General features: G+C 44.9%; 1 protein-coding gene and 1 long non-coding RNA gene across 6 annotated transcripts in view; one reads left to right on the plus strand and one right to left on the minus strand.

Moving 5' to 3' along the window:
- The first annotated feature begins 37 nt into the window (after positions 1–37).
- LOC307216861 overlaps positions 38–17,062 on the plus strand; it is a 330,476-nt gene continuing 313,451 nt past the window's right edge. Inside the window, exons 1-2 of the long non-coding RNA XR_013839343.1 lie at positions 38–1,698; positions 3,153–3,285. This is a non-coding gene — a long non-coding RNA (uncharacterized lncRNA). The remainder of the gene's footprint in view (positions 1,699–3,152; positions 3,286–17,062) is intronic.
- Positions 6,513–17,062, minus strand: part of KCNIP2 (potassium voltage-gated channel interacting protein 2) — a 105,611-nt gene continuing 95,061 nt past the window's right edge. For 3 of the 5 annotated variants that reach the window (XM_079977508.1, XM_079977507.1, XM_079977506.1), the window contains exons 2-8: positions 14,821–14,945; positions 13,727–13,796; positions 13,096–13,166; positions 11,008–11,115; positions 10,760–10,864; positions 8,370–8,432; positions 6,513–8,155 (exon numbers count right to left, since the gene is read on the minus strand). In XM_079977508.1, the coding sequence (XP_079833634.1) occupies positions 8,108–8,155; positions 8,370–8,432; positions 10,760–10,864; positions 11,008–11,115; positions 13,096–13,166; positions 13,727–13,796; positions 14,821–14,945 (590 nt within the window). In that variant the 3' untranslated portion in view covers positions 6,513–8,107. Of the gene's footprint in view, positions 8,156–8,369; positions 8,433–10,759; positions 10,865–11,007; positions 11,116–13,095; positions 13,167–13,726; positions 13,797–14,820; positions 14,946–16,172; positions 16,276–17,062 lie in introns of all 5 variants that reach the window. The other 2 variants (XM_079977505.1, XM_079977509.1) reach the window with 1 other exon arrangement.

Below are 17,062 nucleotides of genomic sequence, written 5' to 3' on the forward strand. Positions count from 1 at the left end.
TACCTAACCGCGCAGGCGCGAGGGACCGGCAGGGGGAGGGGCGTGTCAATGCGCACGCGCGAAAACGAGATCGCGGCCCACTGCGCAGGCGAGCAACGGCAGCTCTGAGCTGCGGCCTTGGAGCGCATGCGTAGCTACTGAACGGACCCCGTAGGAGGCTACTGCGCACGCGGGAGGGGAAATAAACAAAGTAGCGGGGGTTAAGGCGCAAGCGCAGAGCGTAGCCACGGGGGGTTTGTTTGATTAAACGCTGCGCAAGGGGCGGAGTCTTGCGCAAGCGCACGAAAGCGGTAGGCTTCTCCACCGCCGACTTTCCGCCTCGCTGCACATGTGTGGAGAAGGAGGAGCTTGTGGTCCGCTGCCTTGAGGTTTGACCTACTTTTCTAGGCTGGGGACTCCGTAGACCTGAGGGGTAGCTAACTGGGCGCGCCTCAGAGCACGCTTCTCACCTCTAGGGAGAGGCCGGCTGCAGGAATAGCGAACCAAGGCGGTTCAGTGATTGAACTGTCACCTGGCTTCAAATTCCCGCTCAGGCACGAAGCTCACTTTCGCAGCCTAGCCTACCTCACAGGGTTGTTCTGGCGGCTCCCCCCCCCCGCCCCAGTGTGTGTGAGGCTTTGAGTTGCCCAAACTCCTTGGCTAAAAAGTTGGATAAAGATGAAGTAAATATCGAACAGGGAAAGGGCTGCAAGCTCATTGGCAGAGTAAACGCTTTGTATGCATATAGTTCCATTTCTGACACCGACAGGCTGGGCTGGGAAAGGCGCCTGTCTGAAACCCCGTAGAACCCCAACCCCTCTTAAAAGAAAGTGGACTCCTACGTTGCTCCTGGAAAAGTCTTGCCCGTTTCCAGTGGGTGAACAATAATCTCCAATGTCGGTAGATGTGCTTGACTGACGTATTCCCTTGGTTACTGTTTTCCTTTTGAAAAATGCCACCTCTCTGGCAGAGCAGGGTTGCATTCGATGCAGGTGACGCCAGGACAGAGTCTGGTGAGTGAGAGGACAAGATGGGTGAGGGGAGGAGCCAGGACAGAATCTTGTCATGTTTTGGACTGAGCTGGTCTTTTACTAGCTTTTCAGGGTTGCTTACTTGGCAAGAGTACAGCTTTATGTTTGGACTAGTAACATAGTGGTCTCCTGGCAAACCTTACTGAGGAAAGATTGCTGCTTTTCTGTACAATTGTCATTGCTTTATTTGCATATGTAACACTTTTACATTGCCCAACGCTAAGTGCTGATAGTGAAAGGATAATACAAAATCTAGTTCCTTTTTTGAGGAGCAGACACATGAAAAGTATCTTAGCGGGGGAAAGTTTAGGTCCCGCATTTTTGCTGTGCCTACTCTGGTGCCTTTCAGTGATAATACAGAAATTGTACAGGCAAAGCATTGTTTCTAGGAAAGCTTTACCTACCAAATATCCATGTGGCAGGCTTCTTTTAATTTTTAGTCATTAAAAAAATTGAATTGACTACAAATACTTAGGATGGTTTAGAATTTCATAGGGGTGTGATTGAACATCTATTTTGCTGTTGCTTTATTTTATGTCTGCTTGGCTTTAACATTTTCGTATTGTCAAATAATAAATACTTGCATCCTGTTTGCTTTTTTCTCTGTATCATTTTAGGCTTCAGATAGGGTTGATCGTAATCTGATGTGTAGAAACAAGCAAATTTAAGATCAAAAGTTTCTGTGATGGTGAGGCTTTTTGTCTCAGAAATAAAAGAAACACCTGTGTGACAATTGAGATGAAATCTGATTGATGCTGTTCGCTTCAACTAGCCACTTTCTTTTCTCCACTTGCACTAGAGTTGTTGGTACTTTGGGCAGCTTCTCTGTGTTAGTACCAGACACACCACATCATCAATGACTTCTGTTCCTCACAAGTATGAGCCTCTTTAATTTTGAGCTGCTTTATTCTCTTCTTGGAAAATGACTCCTCACACCATAGGGCAGGGATGGGAAACCTGTGGGTTTCCAGATATTGTTGGACTATAGCTCTCATCCCTGACCACTAGCCATGATGACTGGAGCTGATGGAAGTTGGAGTTCAGCAATATCTGCAGAGGCACAGCTTCCCCATCCATGGTATAGGGAGTTATGTGACCACCCATTTCAACTTTCTGCTGAGTTCTTAGTATGCAAGAAGGAGTAGTGAATGTTATAGGGTGATGCTGTTGCATCCATTGGTCACTAGATGGCACTCTGTTTATAGATTTGTGTTTTAGGACCCTTGCTCTTTCAGGATCATAAGGGTGCAAGAGGTGGGAAGAGGCAAATCTCTCCATTTTGCAACCTTCCCCACCCCAGAGGTGGCATAACCAGTCCTCCAAAAACTGCAGCATTGAACTTGGCACGCCACAGATGCATTTTTGGTGAAATAGTAGAACTCATGGACATCCAATGAAACTGAATGTTGGAAGATTCAGGGCAGATAAAATAACACTTAATGCAAGTGCATAGTTAAACTATAGAATTTGCTCCTATATGAGGCTATGTTGGCCACCAACTTGGATGCCTTTAAAGGAGGATTAGACAAATTTATGGAGGATAATGTTGGAGGAAATGGACATGAAGGCATTAATTTATTTCATGGCCACAAATCACCCCATGTCTGACATAAGCCAACAGATGCAAGGTCAGCAAAGCCGGTTGCTATGGCCCAGTGTCGTGTTTGTGTGTTTGATTAAGGCATGTTAGCTCATCAGTCAGTCGATGAGTCTGTGTCTATGTCTTGAATTGCTGGAGCAACATAGGTATTTTCTACTTGTATGTATCTGTATCTGCAAAGCTTACAAGCTGCATGCATATGTCAACATCTGGAACTGTATTACTGAGGCCTGATCTTTTGCAGCAGTAAACTGTTTTGGACCTTAATCTGCCTCTGTGTAGTGACTGGAACTGGGAGAAAGTTACACTGCATGGGTATCTCACCTCAGATTCCCAACTGCGGGGGGGGGGGGGCAATCTTGCAGCACCTAACTTGGGAGAGCCTGGTGCTAAGTATAAAATCTAAGTATAAAATCAGGGCCAGCTCCCTACCCAGACTTTGATACTGTTTTGATTGCCTCATTTGTCCTCATTTTATTCTTGGAAAATCAATGCCTCTAGCAACTTTTAAGGAGGGTTCTCTTTATGTGGCATCTGTACAGCTGACCAGAAGCAAGCTTGCTGCACTTTTGAAGGAAGACTTCAGATCCCATTTGCAATGAAGAGTCTGAATACTTCATATTGACATAGAGATGAACCACAGCAGATGTTTCAGTAGTAGTTGCACATAAGAAGGTACAGCCCCTGCTAGCCTTAAGAGTAATATCAAGAATGAAAGGGAGGCACACAAAACCCATTTGAATGCAGTACCCAGCACTTCCCTGTGAAGATATGTGGGAAAGCGAACAGCAGCAGAGACTGTGGTGTTTGTGCATAGCCATTGTGGTTGCATTTTATTGTCATACTTGATCTTTATTATTATACAAAATATACAGAGTTGAAAATGCAAAGCTGATAGCAGAGCTCAATGTGCCCCACTAGTGCAGTGGGAATGGGCCATCTGGCCCTGATTTAGTGATTGTAGTGAGAGCTGGCGTATAGGTGAGGAGTGGAGCAGTAGCCCCACCCACATAGGGATTGCCATCAGGTTAGGAGTATCAACAGACAGGATGAAGATGTTTCAAACAAAAGAACAATCTGCAAAGAGATGAGTAATGGGTCAGGATATGGGCTTTGCAAAATCAGAGAATGATTCTAAATAGAACCAATGTAACGCTGAATGAAAAGGTCAGGTCCTCCTACTTTATGTTCATTCTTTTAGAATAACCTGGTTTCTGTAATGCTCTCTTAATTAGATTGAAATCGCCACTTTACCCATAAACATGCATTAAAAGAGTGATGGTGGATAAATTCACCATCTTCTCACTCTGACCACCCTTACTACAAATGTGACAGTTTAGTTAAAGGGTGTCAGAAGGACAAATTCTCTGTATTAGAAGGGATGTTGAGTATGCAGCCTAAGACATACTTCTCAACTGCAAAATCCCCTGGAATAGTGAAGTACTTTGTCAGAAAGGGAATAAAAGCCCTTTTAAAAGGTGAGTATATCTGGGCTGGGCTGGTGGAAGATCACTTTGTATGGGGAGGTAATCTATGTGGTGTTTCTTTACTCTCAACTCCCCACCATAGTTTCTAATGGACCTATGGCTGTATCTGATAAGACACAGTGAAAAGTGGGAAAGGCTAGCAACATTTCATGGGAGTGGGCCACAGCTGCATTTTGAAGACTAATCTTGAATGCAGCTATCTCTGGAAGCAAGGAATTCTGCCTAAACCTGGAAAAGACAGACCGTATCGGGCTGGATGGACCATTGGCATAACACGGTATAAAGCACCTCCTTTTATAATTTACTTGGGCTCACCAACACCCATCTTTATTTGGTAACTGACAATATGAGGAAATATGCTCTTGGCCCTTCTTGAAAATGCAGCCCCAGAAGCCAGCCTGTATCTGAGAGCAAGAGAGCCTTGAGTCTGGACTAATTGTGATTCCCAGTTCTGATTACACACTTTCCACCCTGACTTGCTGGTAACCAGGAAGGCCTTTGAATTGTCACCTCTGTTCTTGAAGAACAACTCTGGGTTCTTAGTAAAGTGAGACAATCATTTCTGCTAGAGTGTTCCAGCATAAAGACCCATCAGCATAAAGACCCATCAGGAAAAGCACAGGGCTACTTTAGACACACTTGGAAGTGGTGGTGTTATAAGGGTAGTGTTAACTTTGCATACCAGCCAGGTACTTGTTCATCTTTGATGAGGGTAGTTCCCTCAGCAGTGGCCAGCTGTCAGCCATGTGGCTTGCATCCCATCCACAGCTAACAGAGCCAGTTTAAATATTATGGCTGCTTCATGCAGTGACCATAAAGTGTGGATTTCCCCAGATGTGTGTGAAGTTTCTACATCACCACAAGATATTCCTAGCAATGGCAGCATGGGAATTTTCTGTACAAGGGAAAGTGATCTACCATACACATTATGGCCATATCAATGATTTCAGGATGGCAATTAGAACATGCTCTGATGTCAGACATACACATATACCACAGTAGGCAACTTTTATACTGGAAGCTGCCCTGTGAGCAATTGCAGGGTAGCAGAGCACTACTATACTATTCTGACTGGTTATGAATAGCCACGGAGGGTAGTTTGGGTGTGACTCTTCTCTCCCCCCCCCCTCCAGCTTCTCCTATAGGCCTTAAGGGGTAAGAAACACTAGTGTAAACCCTTAAGTTTGAGATAAGCCAGATAGGATGGTACCGGTGAGGAATAAGGATGGGAGAGATGCAGGAGAAAGGAAACTGTTGTGTTGTGCACAGAAACAGGCTTTCTTGGATGGAAGATGGGAGTGCAAGATGGTAGGAGGATGTTTGTGATTAGAAATTGTTTCATTGAAGAGAATGCATGTGTGGAAGGGACAGGCTTGGGGAGGGTTATACAGGGATGGGATTGTTGAAATCATTTTGAGGCATGGGGAGGAGAAACTAAGCCAAGGAAAAGGAACTTTAAAAACATAGTGTGGTTATGGGTCCAGGCATTGTACAAATTTAAATAAAAATACAGTAACCACCATGTAGATGCCAAACTGTTTCCAATCTCCAAGATTTTATCCCAGCTGTGACCCTTAGCAGAAAACATGTCTGAACTACACAAAGAGGGACCCTTAAGCGCTGGCATGATGGGTTGGCAAGAACTGAAATGGCAGCTTCAGGAAGGAGAAGAGCCAAAGCTGGGCTCCAGTGCACATGGAAGTCTGTTTGCATAGCTAAAAATCCTGAGCTGGCCAGTTCCAATTCCTGTCCTTCACACACACTTTCAGACCACAGAACAAAGAAACTCATTTCTGTGGGTCTTTGAATCTTGCTCTAGACTGCCAAGTGCCTAAGTGCTTACTCAAGATTGCAACTGTAGTCTGAGATGGGAGCTAAAGTATAGGGTTGGTTGTTAGGGTGCAGGAACAATAACTGAGATGAGCCTGAGAGGAGTTAAGTGCTGGGATAAAACTAGGGCTGTGGGTAGGATATTAAGAACATTGGTAGAACTAGCTGGTGTACTGCAGGGGATGCTAGGCAGGGCCAGGATAGAGGGTGTTCATCTCTGCCATCTAGATATTGTCTGCTGTTGAGTACCTCAGCCTCTGGCTCGCTAACTCTTCCCTCACTTTTCTGCCTTCGTTGGGATACAGTACCTGTTTGTATGACCAAAAACCCCCCAAACCTATTCAGTATCATCCTTGTCTCTTTCCTATACTTTGCCTTAATCTGAGTGGTCTTGTCATACTAGAAGCAGCTTCAAGATTCTAGTTCTTTTTAAACCCTTAATATCTCTGTTACAGGCAGTTTCTCTTTCTTTGTCTTTGTTTACTTTCTACGTTGGCCTCTGCAGTTTGCACAACTCCTCTTTCATCAGTTTTTGTATCCTACATTGCCATGCCACTCTTTCCTCCATGCATCAAACAGCTTATTCCAATTTAAGCCCTTCCACAAGACCTACATTTTCAGCTCCTCTGGCTAGTCCACTCCCGCTGCTCATTATGAATCGCTGACCCATTACAGTATCCTTGTCCTGGCCAGCTAGTGTGATGTGTAAGCCCTCTACACAAGTACAGTGTTGCTGCTATGCTCTGTTCAGAACCTGGCACTCTGTTGGAGATTCATAAACACTCTGAAGATGCCAGTTGCCCATACTGTTTCTGCTTCTGAATGACCCAAGGGCTTATTTGTAATAAAACATAAAAAGCGGGTAAGCATCACAGAGAGATGAGCAGCAGCTAAAGAGATAGTTGGCACAGGGAAGAAACAGCAAAGCTCTTCCACCCTCTAATGTGATTCCTAGGATTTTCTTTTATCTGCTCTCACACATGCCCTCTTCCACCTCTTCCATTCACCATGATCAATGTAAGTCAAGGAGCTATGTCATGTTTTTATCTTTCAGTGAACTTAGTTCAAGGACAAAGCATACCCTAGCTGATGCCAGACTGTCACCCGTAAACCTTAGCTGAACCCTGAGTTTCTTCTCATTGAAGGATGTCTGAACTCTTGACACCTACTTTCTGTATGGCCCTCAGTTGTTGGAGCTGTGTAACAGATAGTATTATCATTATCTCAGGCCGCATAGAGACCCTGCCCAGTGAGACCAGAGATTCCATCCTCACTTAAATGTTTCTAGTGACATGTCCTCACCACTTCTACCCCTGTTTTCATGACAGTTTATAGGGGGCAGAATGCAAGGAAAAGCTCTGATCAAGCTTAGTGTACTTTCTTGCTATGAGAATCCAAGCATAATTCACCCCTCCCTCCTGATCTGTAAATGAAAGCTAAAGGTTGTGTTGTACCTGCCTCTCATGAGTGGCACACAGTTTTCATTCCCTGTTGAGGATGCAAAGGAAAGAAACCACAAAGCAAAATCCCACTCACTCTCTATTTCTTTGCCTCAGCTCTCCCCCAGAGTTTAGTGCCAGGATTGCAAGTTACCTTGACACTGGGAAATTTATCTCCCAACTGGAAGCCTCAGGGTATTGCAGTGAGAGCCTTGGTGTAAATTAGATGGAGTCCACTCCTAATAGGCAGTGGGTAAGATTGCACACACACAAAATCCTTTGAAAGTCCTTGGCAATCAGCTGTTGCACTGCCATTTGGTGGTGTGAACCTGCTTGGAACCCCAGTGAAGGGTCGGGGGTTGCTGTGATTTGGAAGGCCCTAAAGGGTGGGCATACTACTTGGTGACAGGGCAGTGCAGCTTCCAAGGGGAGGCAGCAGGTTGATCCGGGGTTTTTTTTCTTTTCAATGCCCAGAGGAAGTGTTTGTGGATGTTAGGCTGTTCCCCCTGCTGGGCCTTGGTCCAACCCAGCCAAAGGCTCCCTCCCACCCCCGTGGTTCCCATTGCAGGGACTTTCCCCCAGTTGCATCTCGAATACATGGTCTCCAGAAATGTCTCCCAGTCCAGCATGGACAAGGGGCTGCTTTGTCCATACAGCCAAGAGAAGAATGCCTCAGAGGGATACACCAAGAAGAGAAGCCCCAGGAGTGTGTGTGAAGGTCTGGGCTCCAGGAGTGGCCCGCTAGATCACATTGTCAAAGAGCTTCATGGAACTCATGATGTTTTCATCCTGCCAAAGAAAAGAGGACAAGTTAGAATAATTAAGAAGTCCTAGAACTAATTATCAGCTTTGACTCCCTCCGCCCCCCCCCAAACTATACCTTGGGTGTAAAGGACCTTTTCAACCCCCACCCCCTTTTTATGCGTGGCAGAAAAATAGCAGTGGTCTGTACCCACTGACAGTAATGCAATATCGCCACCCTTCTCTAACGGGGGTATGCTACCTTCTGGCAGGACTCAATGAATTCCTCAATAGTCACCACTCCATCCTTGTTCCGATCCATTTTCTGAAATGCAAGAACCAGGGATGTGAGAATTAAAGGCAAGGTAACATCTGTTTCCTAGGAGCAGCTTCAGGCACACTACAATACCCACAACCAGGAAGGACATCCTTGAGGCAGACCTGGTCAGGGAACCTGTCAGCTTCTAGGTAGCTTCAAAGGCATTTCTGGCAGAGAATGCCCCCCCCCCTACCTCACTAATGACATCTTGCAAGCATTCAAGGAAACAGCAGTGGGCTGGTGCTGCAAACAGAGATGGGAGGTGAGTAAGAGATGGGAGATGCTGCCTCTACTGGAAAGAGGAAGGAAGAGTGGCCATTGGGAAAGCTTAAAGTTCTGACAAAACCCTGTGTTGAGTTTTCTACTCTGTGTTGACTCTCTACCCAAATGCACACATTTGCATTCCAAATGTGTTGAACTACAACTCCCATTACCCCTGGCCATTGGTTACACTGGGCAGGTATGGTGGGAGTTGGAATCCAAAACGTCTGGAGGGTGCCAAGATTGAAAGGCTTTTCTAGGAAGAGGGCAAACCCAAATATCTTGACTAAAATAACCCACTCGCTCAACTACCAGGGATGGGAAGGTTTTGTAGAACTGCAGGATGCTGACATGGGGTAGTAATTATCATAGAATCATAGAATCATAGAGTTGGAAGAGACCACAAGGGCCATCAAGTCCAACCCCCTGCCAAGCAGGAAACACTATCAGAGCACTCCTGACATATGGTTGTCAAGCCTCTGCTTAAAGACCTCCAAAGAAGGAGACTCCACCACACTCCTTGGCAGCAAATTCCACTGTCGAACAGCTCTTACTGTCAGGAAGTTCTTCCTAATGTTTAGGTGGAATCTTTTTTCTTGTAGTTTGGAACCATTGCTCTGTGTCCTCTTCTCTGGAGCAGCAGAAAACAACCTTTCTCCCTCCTCTATGTGACATCCTTTTATATATTTGAACATGGCTATCATATCACCCCTTAACCTCCTCTTCTCCAGGCTAAACATGCCCAGCTCCCTTAGCCGTTCCTCATAAGGCATCGTTTCCAGGCTTTTGACCATTTTGGTTGCCCTTCTCTGGACACGTTCCAGTTTGTCAGTGTCCTTCTTGAACTGTGGTGCCCAGAACTGGACACAGTACTCCAGGTGAGGTCTGACCAGAGCAGAATACAGTGGCACTATTACTTCCCTTGATCTAGATGCTATACTCCTATTGATGCAGCCCAGAATTGCATTGGCTTTTTAGCTGCTGCGTCACACTGTTGGCTCATATCAAGTTTGTGGTCAACCAAGACTCCTAGATCCTTTTCACATGTACTGCTCTCAAGCCAGGTGTCACCCATCTTGTATTTGTGCCTCTCATTTTTTTTGCCCAAGTGCAATACTTTACATTTCTCCCTGTTAAAATTCATCTTGTTTGTTTTGGCCCAGTTCTCTAATCTGTCAAGGTCGTTTTGAAGTGTGATCCTGTCCTCTGGGGTGTTAGCCACCCCTCCCAGTTTGGTGTCATCTGCAAATTTGATCAGGATGCCCTTGAGTCCATCATCCAAGTCGTTGATAAAGATGTTGAATAAGACCGGGCCCAAGACAGAACCCTGTGGCACCCCACTAGTCACTCTTCTCCAGGATGAAGAGGAACCATTGATGAGCACCCTTTGGGGTCGGTCAGTCAGCCAGTTACAAATCCACTGAGTGGTAGCATAGTCGAGACCGCATTTTACCAGCTTCTTTACAAGAATATCATGGGGCACCTTGTCAAATGCCTTGCTGAAATCAAGGTAGGCTACATCCACTGCGTTCCCTTCATCTACCAGGCTTGTAATTCTGTCAAAAAACGAGATCAGGTTTGTCTGACATGACTTATTTTTCAGAAATCCATGCTGACTATTGGTGATCACAGCATTCCTTTCTAGGTGCTCACAGACTGTTTGCTTAATGATCTGCTCCAGAATCTTCCCTGGTATTGATGTCAGACTGACTGGGCGGTAATTATTTGGGTCCTCTCTTTTCCCCTTTTTGAAAAGAGGGACAAAATTTGCCCTCCTCCAGTCTGCCGGGACTTCGCCTGTTCTCCAGGAATTCTCAAAGATGACTGCCAGTGGTTCTGAGATCACATCTGCCAGTTCTTTTAATACTCTTGGATGCAGTTCATCTGGCCCTGGAGACTTGAATACATCTAAACTAGCCAAGTATTGAACTTAGAGGCATTGTTTTCTTTATCGGAGAAGACTAATTATGTTTTACTCAGAGTAGACCCATTGAAATGAATGGTCCTTAGTTATGTTTATTAATTTCACTGGGTCTTCTTCACCCATGGAAATGTCCTGACTCAAGGCTCACCTGGAAAAAGCTTTCCACATGCTCCTGAGGTGCTTCTTCTCGCATGGCTGGGTAAGTGTATTTGCCCATCATGTCATAAATGGATTTCATTATGTCCAGCATTTCCTGCAAGATAAGAGCACAAAAAGAATGGCCAGCAGAAATCAGAACTCAATTGTGGGCTGAGGGAGATTCCTAAGAAAGTGGACAACAAGCAGGGGAGCCCAGTATCTTCTGTTACCATTGACTCCATCTCCCTCTATATGTACCTCTTTGGTGATACAGCCATCTTTGTTCAGGTCATAGAGGTTGAAGGCCCAGTTGAGCCGATCATCTATAGTACCACGTAGAATAATGGATAAGCCAGCCACAAAATCCTGCAGGGGAATGAAAAAGAAAAAGGGTGGGGTGGGGTGAAGAAACAATCAAGTCTAGCTCAAATGCTATGAAGGCTTGAGATTTAAGCAAAGCAGATTCTGGGATGTGGAGGGGACCCAATGGCAACAAACTGCAAAGAGCAACTGACAGAGTAAAAAGCCCACCTGGGGAAAGAATTCCTGAGTATCTGATTGTTTAATACCCTAGAGCAGGGGTGGGGAGCCTGTGACCCTCCAAATGCTGCTGGACTACAACTCCTATCATCCCATCCCATTGGCCAAGCTGCCTGGGGATGATCAGAACTGGAATCCCAACAACATCGGAAGGGTTCCTCGCCCCTGACTTAAGAGCTTTCTTGCTGACTTTCCTGCTTCAACCTTCATGATTATTTTTTGACAACATAATTTGAAATTAGAACATCAAGAGAAAATGGTGAAGTATTCTCAGGCAATCTGTCAGCATAACTTTCATTCATTCATTCATTCAAATTTGTTTCCATTAGGGCAGCCTTTCCATTGGCTTTAAGTGTGTAGACTGAGGAAGTTTCAGATATCTAGTACATAATTACTTTATATTTTTTAACCTATTGCTACCCACCCTAAGCTTCTGGGGTTTGAATCTTGAAGTAAAATGATCTACAGAGTGTACTTGAGAGAAATATAAATACACACAAATGAAAGTTCACAAAACTTTTGGGAAAATCAATAAACGAGAGAGAGAGAGCTGTTGTGATTGTTCACTGGAGAGAGTGGGAAAGATGCCTTCCTCAGGTAGGATGTCTGTGTTTTTTTATCTCATTTGCCCTCACTCTACTTAGCAAAGAGCTCAGAAAGGCAGGTCCATGCACTTCTACCAGGTGGCCTCACTGACCTGAGTTGAAAGGTTTAGGTGAATAGACTGAAAGTGCAGAAATAATTGTGAGATTTTAGGATCAGTGGAGCTGTAGGGCATGGTGTTGCCTGAACATGCTGGGAATCGACCAGGGTTGTTTTGCATGCAAAGCAGATGCTCTACTACTGAATTACCACCCTGTATTTAAGAACTCATCTGGTACTCATAGGTGACAAGGAATGTCTTAAAAAATTAAATTTATACCCTGCCCTTCTTGCCAAAGGGCAGCATACACATCCGTGATAAAAGTACACAATTTAAACACCTGAAAAACTGCACACAGGTGAGCAGTGGTGGAGGGACTGTGTGTTCCATCTCTTTCCTGCACTCAGTATAGAAACCAAGTAGGCTGTAAGAAGAGGGAAGTGCCCTTCTCTGCTTAGAAATGCTGTGGGCTGCTGGAGAAACAATATTGTAAGCCTACTTTTTGTGGGCTTGTTTGCAATGCCAGAAGCATTGTTTTTATTCTGTGAAACACCCAGTCAAGGTTTGTTATAAAAGTTGCTCTATAAATAACACCATGGAATAAAAAGACGCCTGCTTCTTGGGAGAAAAGCAATGACAAACCTAGACAGCATCTTAAAAAGCAGAGACATCACCTTGCCAATAAAGGTCTGTATAGTTAACGCTATGGTTTTTCCAGTAGTGATGTATGGAAGTGAGAGCTGGACCATAAAGAAGGCTGATCGCCGAAGAATTGATGCTTTTGAATTATGGTGCTGGAGGAGACTCTTGAGAGTCCCATGGACTGCAAGAGGATCAAACCTATCCATTCTTAAGGAAATCAGCCCTGAGTACTCACTGGAAGGACAGATCATGAAGCTGAGGCTTCAATACTTTGGCCACCTCATGAGAAGAGAAGACTCCCTGGAAAAGACCCTGATGTTGGGAAAGATGGAGGGCACAAGGAGAAGGGGACGACAGAGGACGAGATGGTTGGATAGTGTTCTCGAAGCTACCAGCATGAGTTTGACCAAACTGCGGGAGGCAGTGGAAGACAGGAGTGCCTGGCGTGCTCTGGTCCATGGGGTCACGAAGAGTCGGACACGACTAAACAACAACAAAAATAACTGCATGTAGAATCTTACCTCAAAACTGACTGAGCCATCATGGTCGGTGTCAAATGCGTTGAAAAGGAAAGTTGCATATGTACTGGAATCTGAAAAGAAGTGCATCACAGTAAATGATTAGGAGGCCTTTTACCAGATGTCAACAAACCAACCGCCTAGCAGGCAGAGAACAACCAGAGAAAGTGACTATAGCTGCAGCTTTTGGAAATACTTTATCAAGTGCCAGGAAATTATTGTTGCTTCCCCTTAGACATAGATATCTTATTTATTTATGGCAATATTTATTGTCTGCCCTTCTCTAATAAAGTATACTCAAGGCAGCTTACAAATAAAAACATATTATCATCATAAAGAACAGTCCTGGCACTTAAGAAGAAAAGCCTGCTCAAGTAAAATGGTCTTAAAAGCCTGTTTAAAATTGAGCAAAGAGGAAGCCATATTTAACTACAAAGATGTGTCATGGACCGTTCTCTTGGGCAAGGAGCTGTGCTTGGCACAGCAGGCAGGGAAGCTATGGGCAGCTGAAGATGACTGTGCCAAGGCCCTCAAGAATATATCCCAAATTATTTCTAGCAGCCGCCAAGCCACTCACTGTCCTTATCTGGCCTCCCAGTTCCTCCAAAAGATCTCAGCTGGGAGTGGCACTCACCTCCCTGTGGGAAGAATTGTGAGTAGATCTGCTTGAAGCTCTCTTCATTAACAATGCCACTAGGGCACTCCTGTCAAATGGAAAAGTGCAGACAAGTTCACCTTGGAAGAGCTAGTCTAAACAATACCCCAGAGTAGGGCCAGTGTGGTGAGGTGTGTCATCAAAGAGGACTTTGAGGAGCTGACTCTCATAACCAATGACAGAAAGCAGATCACCTCCTAGGGGAAAACTTGAGCAGTGTCTCTCAGGCTGTGGGTGATCCCACTGTACACGGCTCTGTGTGTGTGTGTGTGTGTGTGTGTGTGTGTGTGTGTGTAAGTAAGCACGTAAGTAAAACAAATGCTTCTGAAAGCAGAAAGCAGCATTACCTTATTATCTACTGGTGGTTACACTTGAGATAATATAGGAAGAAATTCCAATCAGGGTGCAGAATATAGCCAGTAAGATATAGCAAGAGGGGGCTATTGTGTAGGGTGCCTCCCCAGGCTCAGAGGAAGTCGTAGCATGTAGCTGGATTCTTCTGGCATCCAAACATCACAAAGAAAATCCCTCTGTGCTTTGGAGGCATCCGTTACTGGCCTAGGAGGGATGAGTGGTTCAAAAGCAGAAAGAAGCATGCCACCCCATGTCGAAGTGCTGGTGCAATTTCATTTATATGAGAATTAGGGGTGTGTGCTGCAGTATAGACACTCAAGGGGGAAATATGTGTGTGTGTGTGTGTGAGAGAGAGAGAGAGAGAGAGAGAGAGCGCTAGCTAGCTTACTGGAGCCATACAAGAAGTCTGACGCTCCTGAGTAATGGGAAGCACTTTGGCTGGGCAGTGTGTTGGAAGTGCCTGCCTATAGTCACAAAAGAGGATTTCATTATAGTTATAGTTTTTGTGACTGTGAGTAAGTTACAAATTGCAAATTTGATGTGTAGTGAGTGGATATTTTAAAATATGCTCTCTTCAACAATATGGAAAAGGACAGTCTCTTTCTTTCTATCCAAAAGTTTTGTACTTGTTTTTTTAAAGCCTAGTATAGGGAAAAGAAATGGCCCCCAAGCAAGCTTGTAAGTGCACCAGCAGGAAGGGGAGTTTCTTTCCAACTCACATTCTTGAAGCCTCGGTACAAGACCTGCAGCTCCTTGCGGGTGAACTTGGTTTGCTCCTGCAGCTGATCCAGGCCCTCGGGCCGATGACAAACAGTGGAGAGCTCAAACTCATCTTCTACACTGTCTGCAAGAAAAGAAAGAGCTTCAAAAGTATAGCATGGACAGAACCAAAGCATCCCACCTGCATTCCTTGAATTAATTTTTTTCAAAGTGAGTTGTTGAATTTCCTTTCCCACCCTGCATTGGCACAAATAGACCCATCTCATGTGCATGTACTCTGTGGAACTACCTTTAGATGCAAGATCTCACACCTGGATTACAGCCAGAAATCAAGTGCTGCAGTATCATCCTGGCCTAGAGGAGGTTTAGAGAGCTTTGGTCAATTCAGGATAGAGCCCTGTTTGTGAAATGCATTAATACCCCCCTCCCAATTCTGCATCAAGGGAAACGATAAGTATTAAATTCAGATCAATTTGGATAGGAACCAGAGATAAGAGTTGATTTACACCATCTTCCATGGACACAGGCTGTGAACAGTGTTATGCACGCCTCACTTCAATGCACATTGAGAAGACCAGGGTCAGTAATACCAGGTTTACTTTCCTTTGGAAGAAAGAAATGCTTGTGGCATTTTTGTATTTTCTGTTGACTTACTGATATACAAGCAGAGGTAATGGAAGTGGAAAGATTCTTATGAAAAGCAGCAGAACCACTAACACTGCTTTGGATTCAAAAACATGTTAGTTGCTAGGTAGGCAAATTCATAATGTCAGGCCCATTCACCATAATCAAGGAAACCAAACTCTTAACAGCATCAAATAAGTGACAGAGGCATTGACAGAGGCAGAAGCAGGTTTTAATTGGAACCACACACAAACTCAACCCAAACACACTATTATAAGTAATCAATCAATGAGATGCATCGGCTGTTGTCATGATGGCTGCATATATTGCCTCCACATACAACCTGCCCTCTCCAGTGTTCTAGGACAAAATCCCCACCTTGCTGTCCTTTGTCTTCCTATTCATTTTGAGCTCTGTCAACTGGAGTAGAAAGCTGGAGAAGACAGCTATTCCAGACACAAGTTCATCCACAAAGCAGCCATATACAATTAGCGGCTTGAGGCAGAGAGCCTACATTTTGTCTCCTCTATTCCCTTTTGTCCCTGCCTACATCACTCTCACAGTCCTTTTATAATACACTGCTTTGGATTGGTGTTTGAGAAAAGTGGCATACAAGTATTTTATATAAATACTATACAGAAGGAATCCCTTCTCCCACTTCCCCTGCTCCTGGGAGTTAATGATGTCACAGAACAGAGAAGACAAACAGAGAGGGATAAAGTGTCACTTGCTTTCGCTGATTGAGGGGATGGATTTGGGCTGACGGCAGCAGGGCAGCAGCTTGAGGAACCGCTGCTTCAGGGCTTTTTTAGCGTGGCCAGGTGGGTTGCCTGCAAAGAAATGACAGTTGCCAACCAGGAGAAGCATTAACATATGATGGCACCCCTCGTTCCACCCACACCCGATCCCTAAGCACCAGCCACAACAGACATGATATGGATCAGAAAGACAGTCATGCATGGCTTCAATGCAACAGGGAAATGGATCCAGCACTGTCACAGTACACCCAACAATGACTCACAACTCTTCTAAAGCACATGCATGCTCCCACTGAGCATCAATTGGGCACAAAGAAGGGATGGGGAACCTGTGGCCCTTTAGATGTTGTTGGACTCCCATCAACCACTGGCCATGCTGACTATGACTTATAGAAGTTGGAATCCAGCAACATCTGGAGGTCCATAGGTTTTCTGTGCCTGACCCAAAGGAAGTTGAAACACCGGGAGGGCTAAAGAAACTGCATCCAGGTGTTTAAGTGTGCACTCTTTGCCCCAAGAAATCAGCTGCTCCAATGGATGAGTGACATGGCATTTTCCAGCATGATACCCTGGATGGCTGTATCATGATGTCCAGCTCAGTCAGTATCACAGGAGACTCTTAATCTTAGGATCATGGTTTTGAGCCACATGTTGGGCAAAAGATTCCTGCATTACAGGGGAGCTGACTAGATGACTCTCCTGGTCCCTTTGAACTCTACAATTCTATTATTCTAAATGAGAGTTAGATCTGATAGCTCAGAGCAGGTGAATGAGGGCTTTAGGCTCCACCCTTAGCTTTCAGGAGAAAATGGCTGGGAGTAAAGATGTGCACCTTCCTCTTCCTGCTTCTAGGAAAGCA

This window comes from Podarcis cretensis, assembly GCF_951804945.1.
Source record: "Podarcis cretensis genome assembly, chromosome: 5".
Classification (NCBI taxonomy): Eukaryota; Metazoa; Chordata; class Lepidosauria; order Squamata; family Lacertidae; genus Podarcis; species Podarcis cretensis.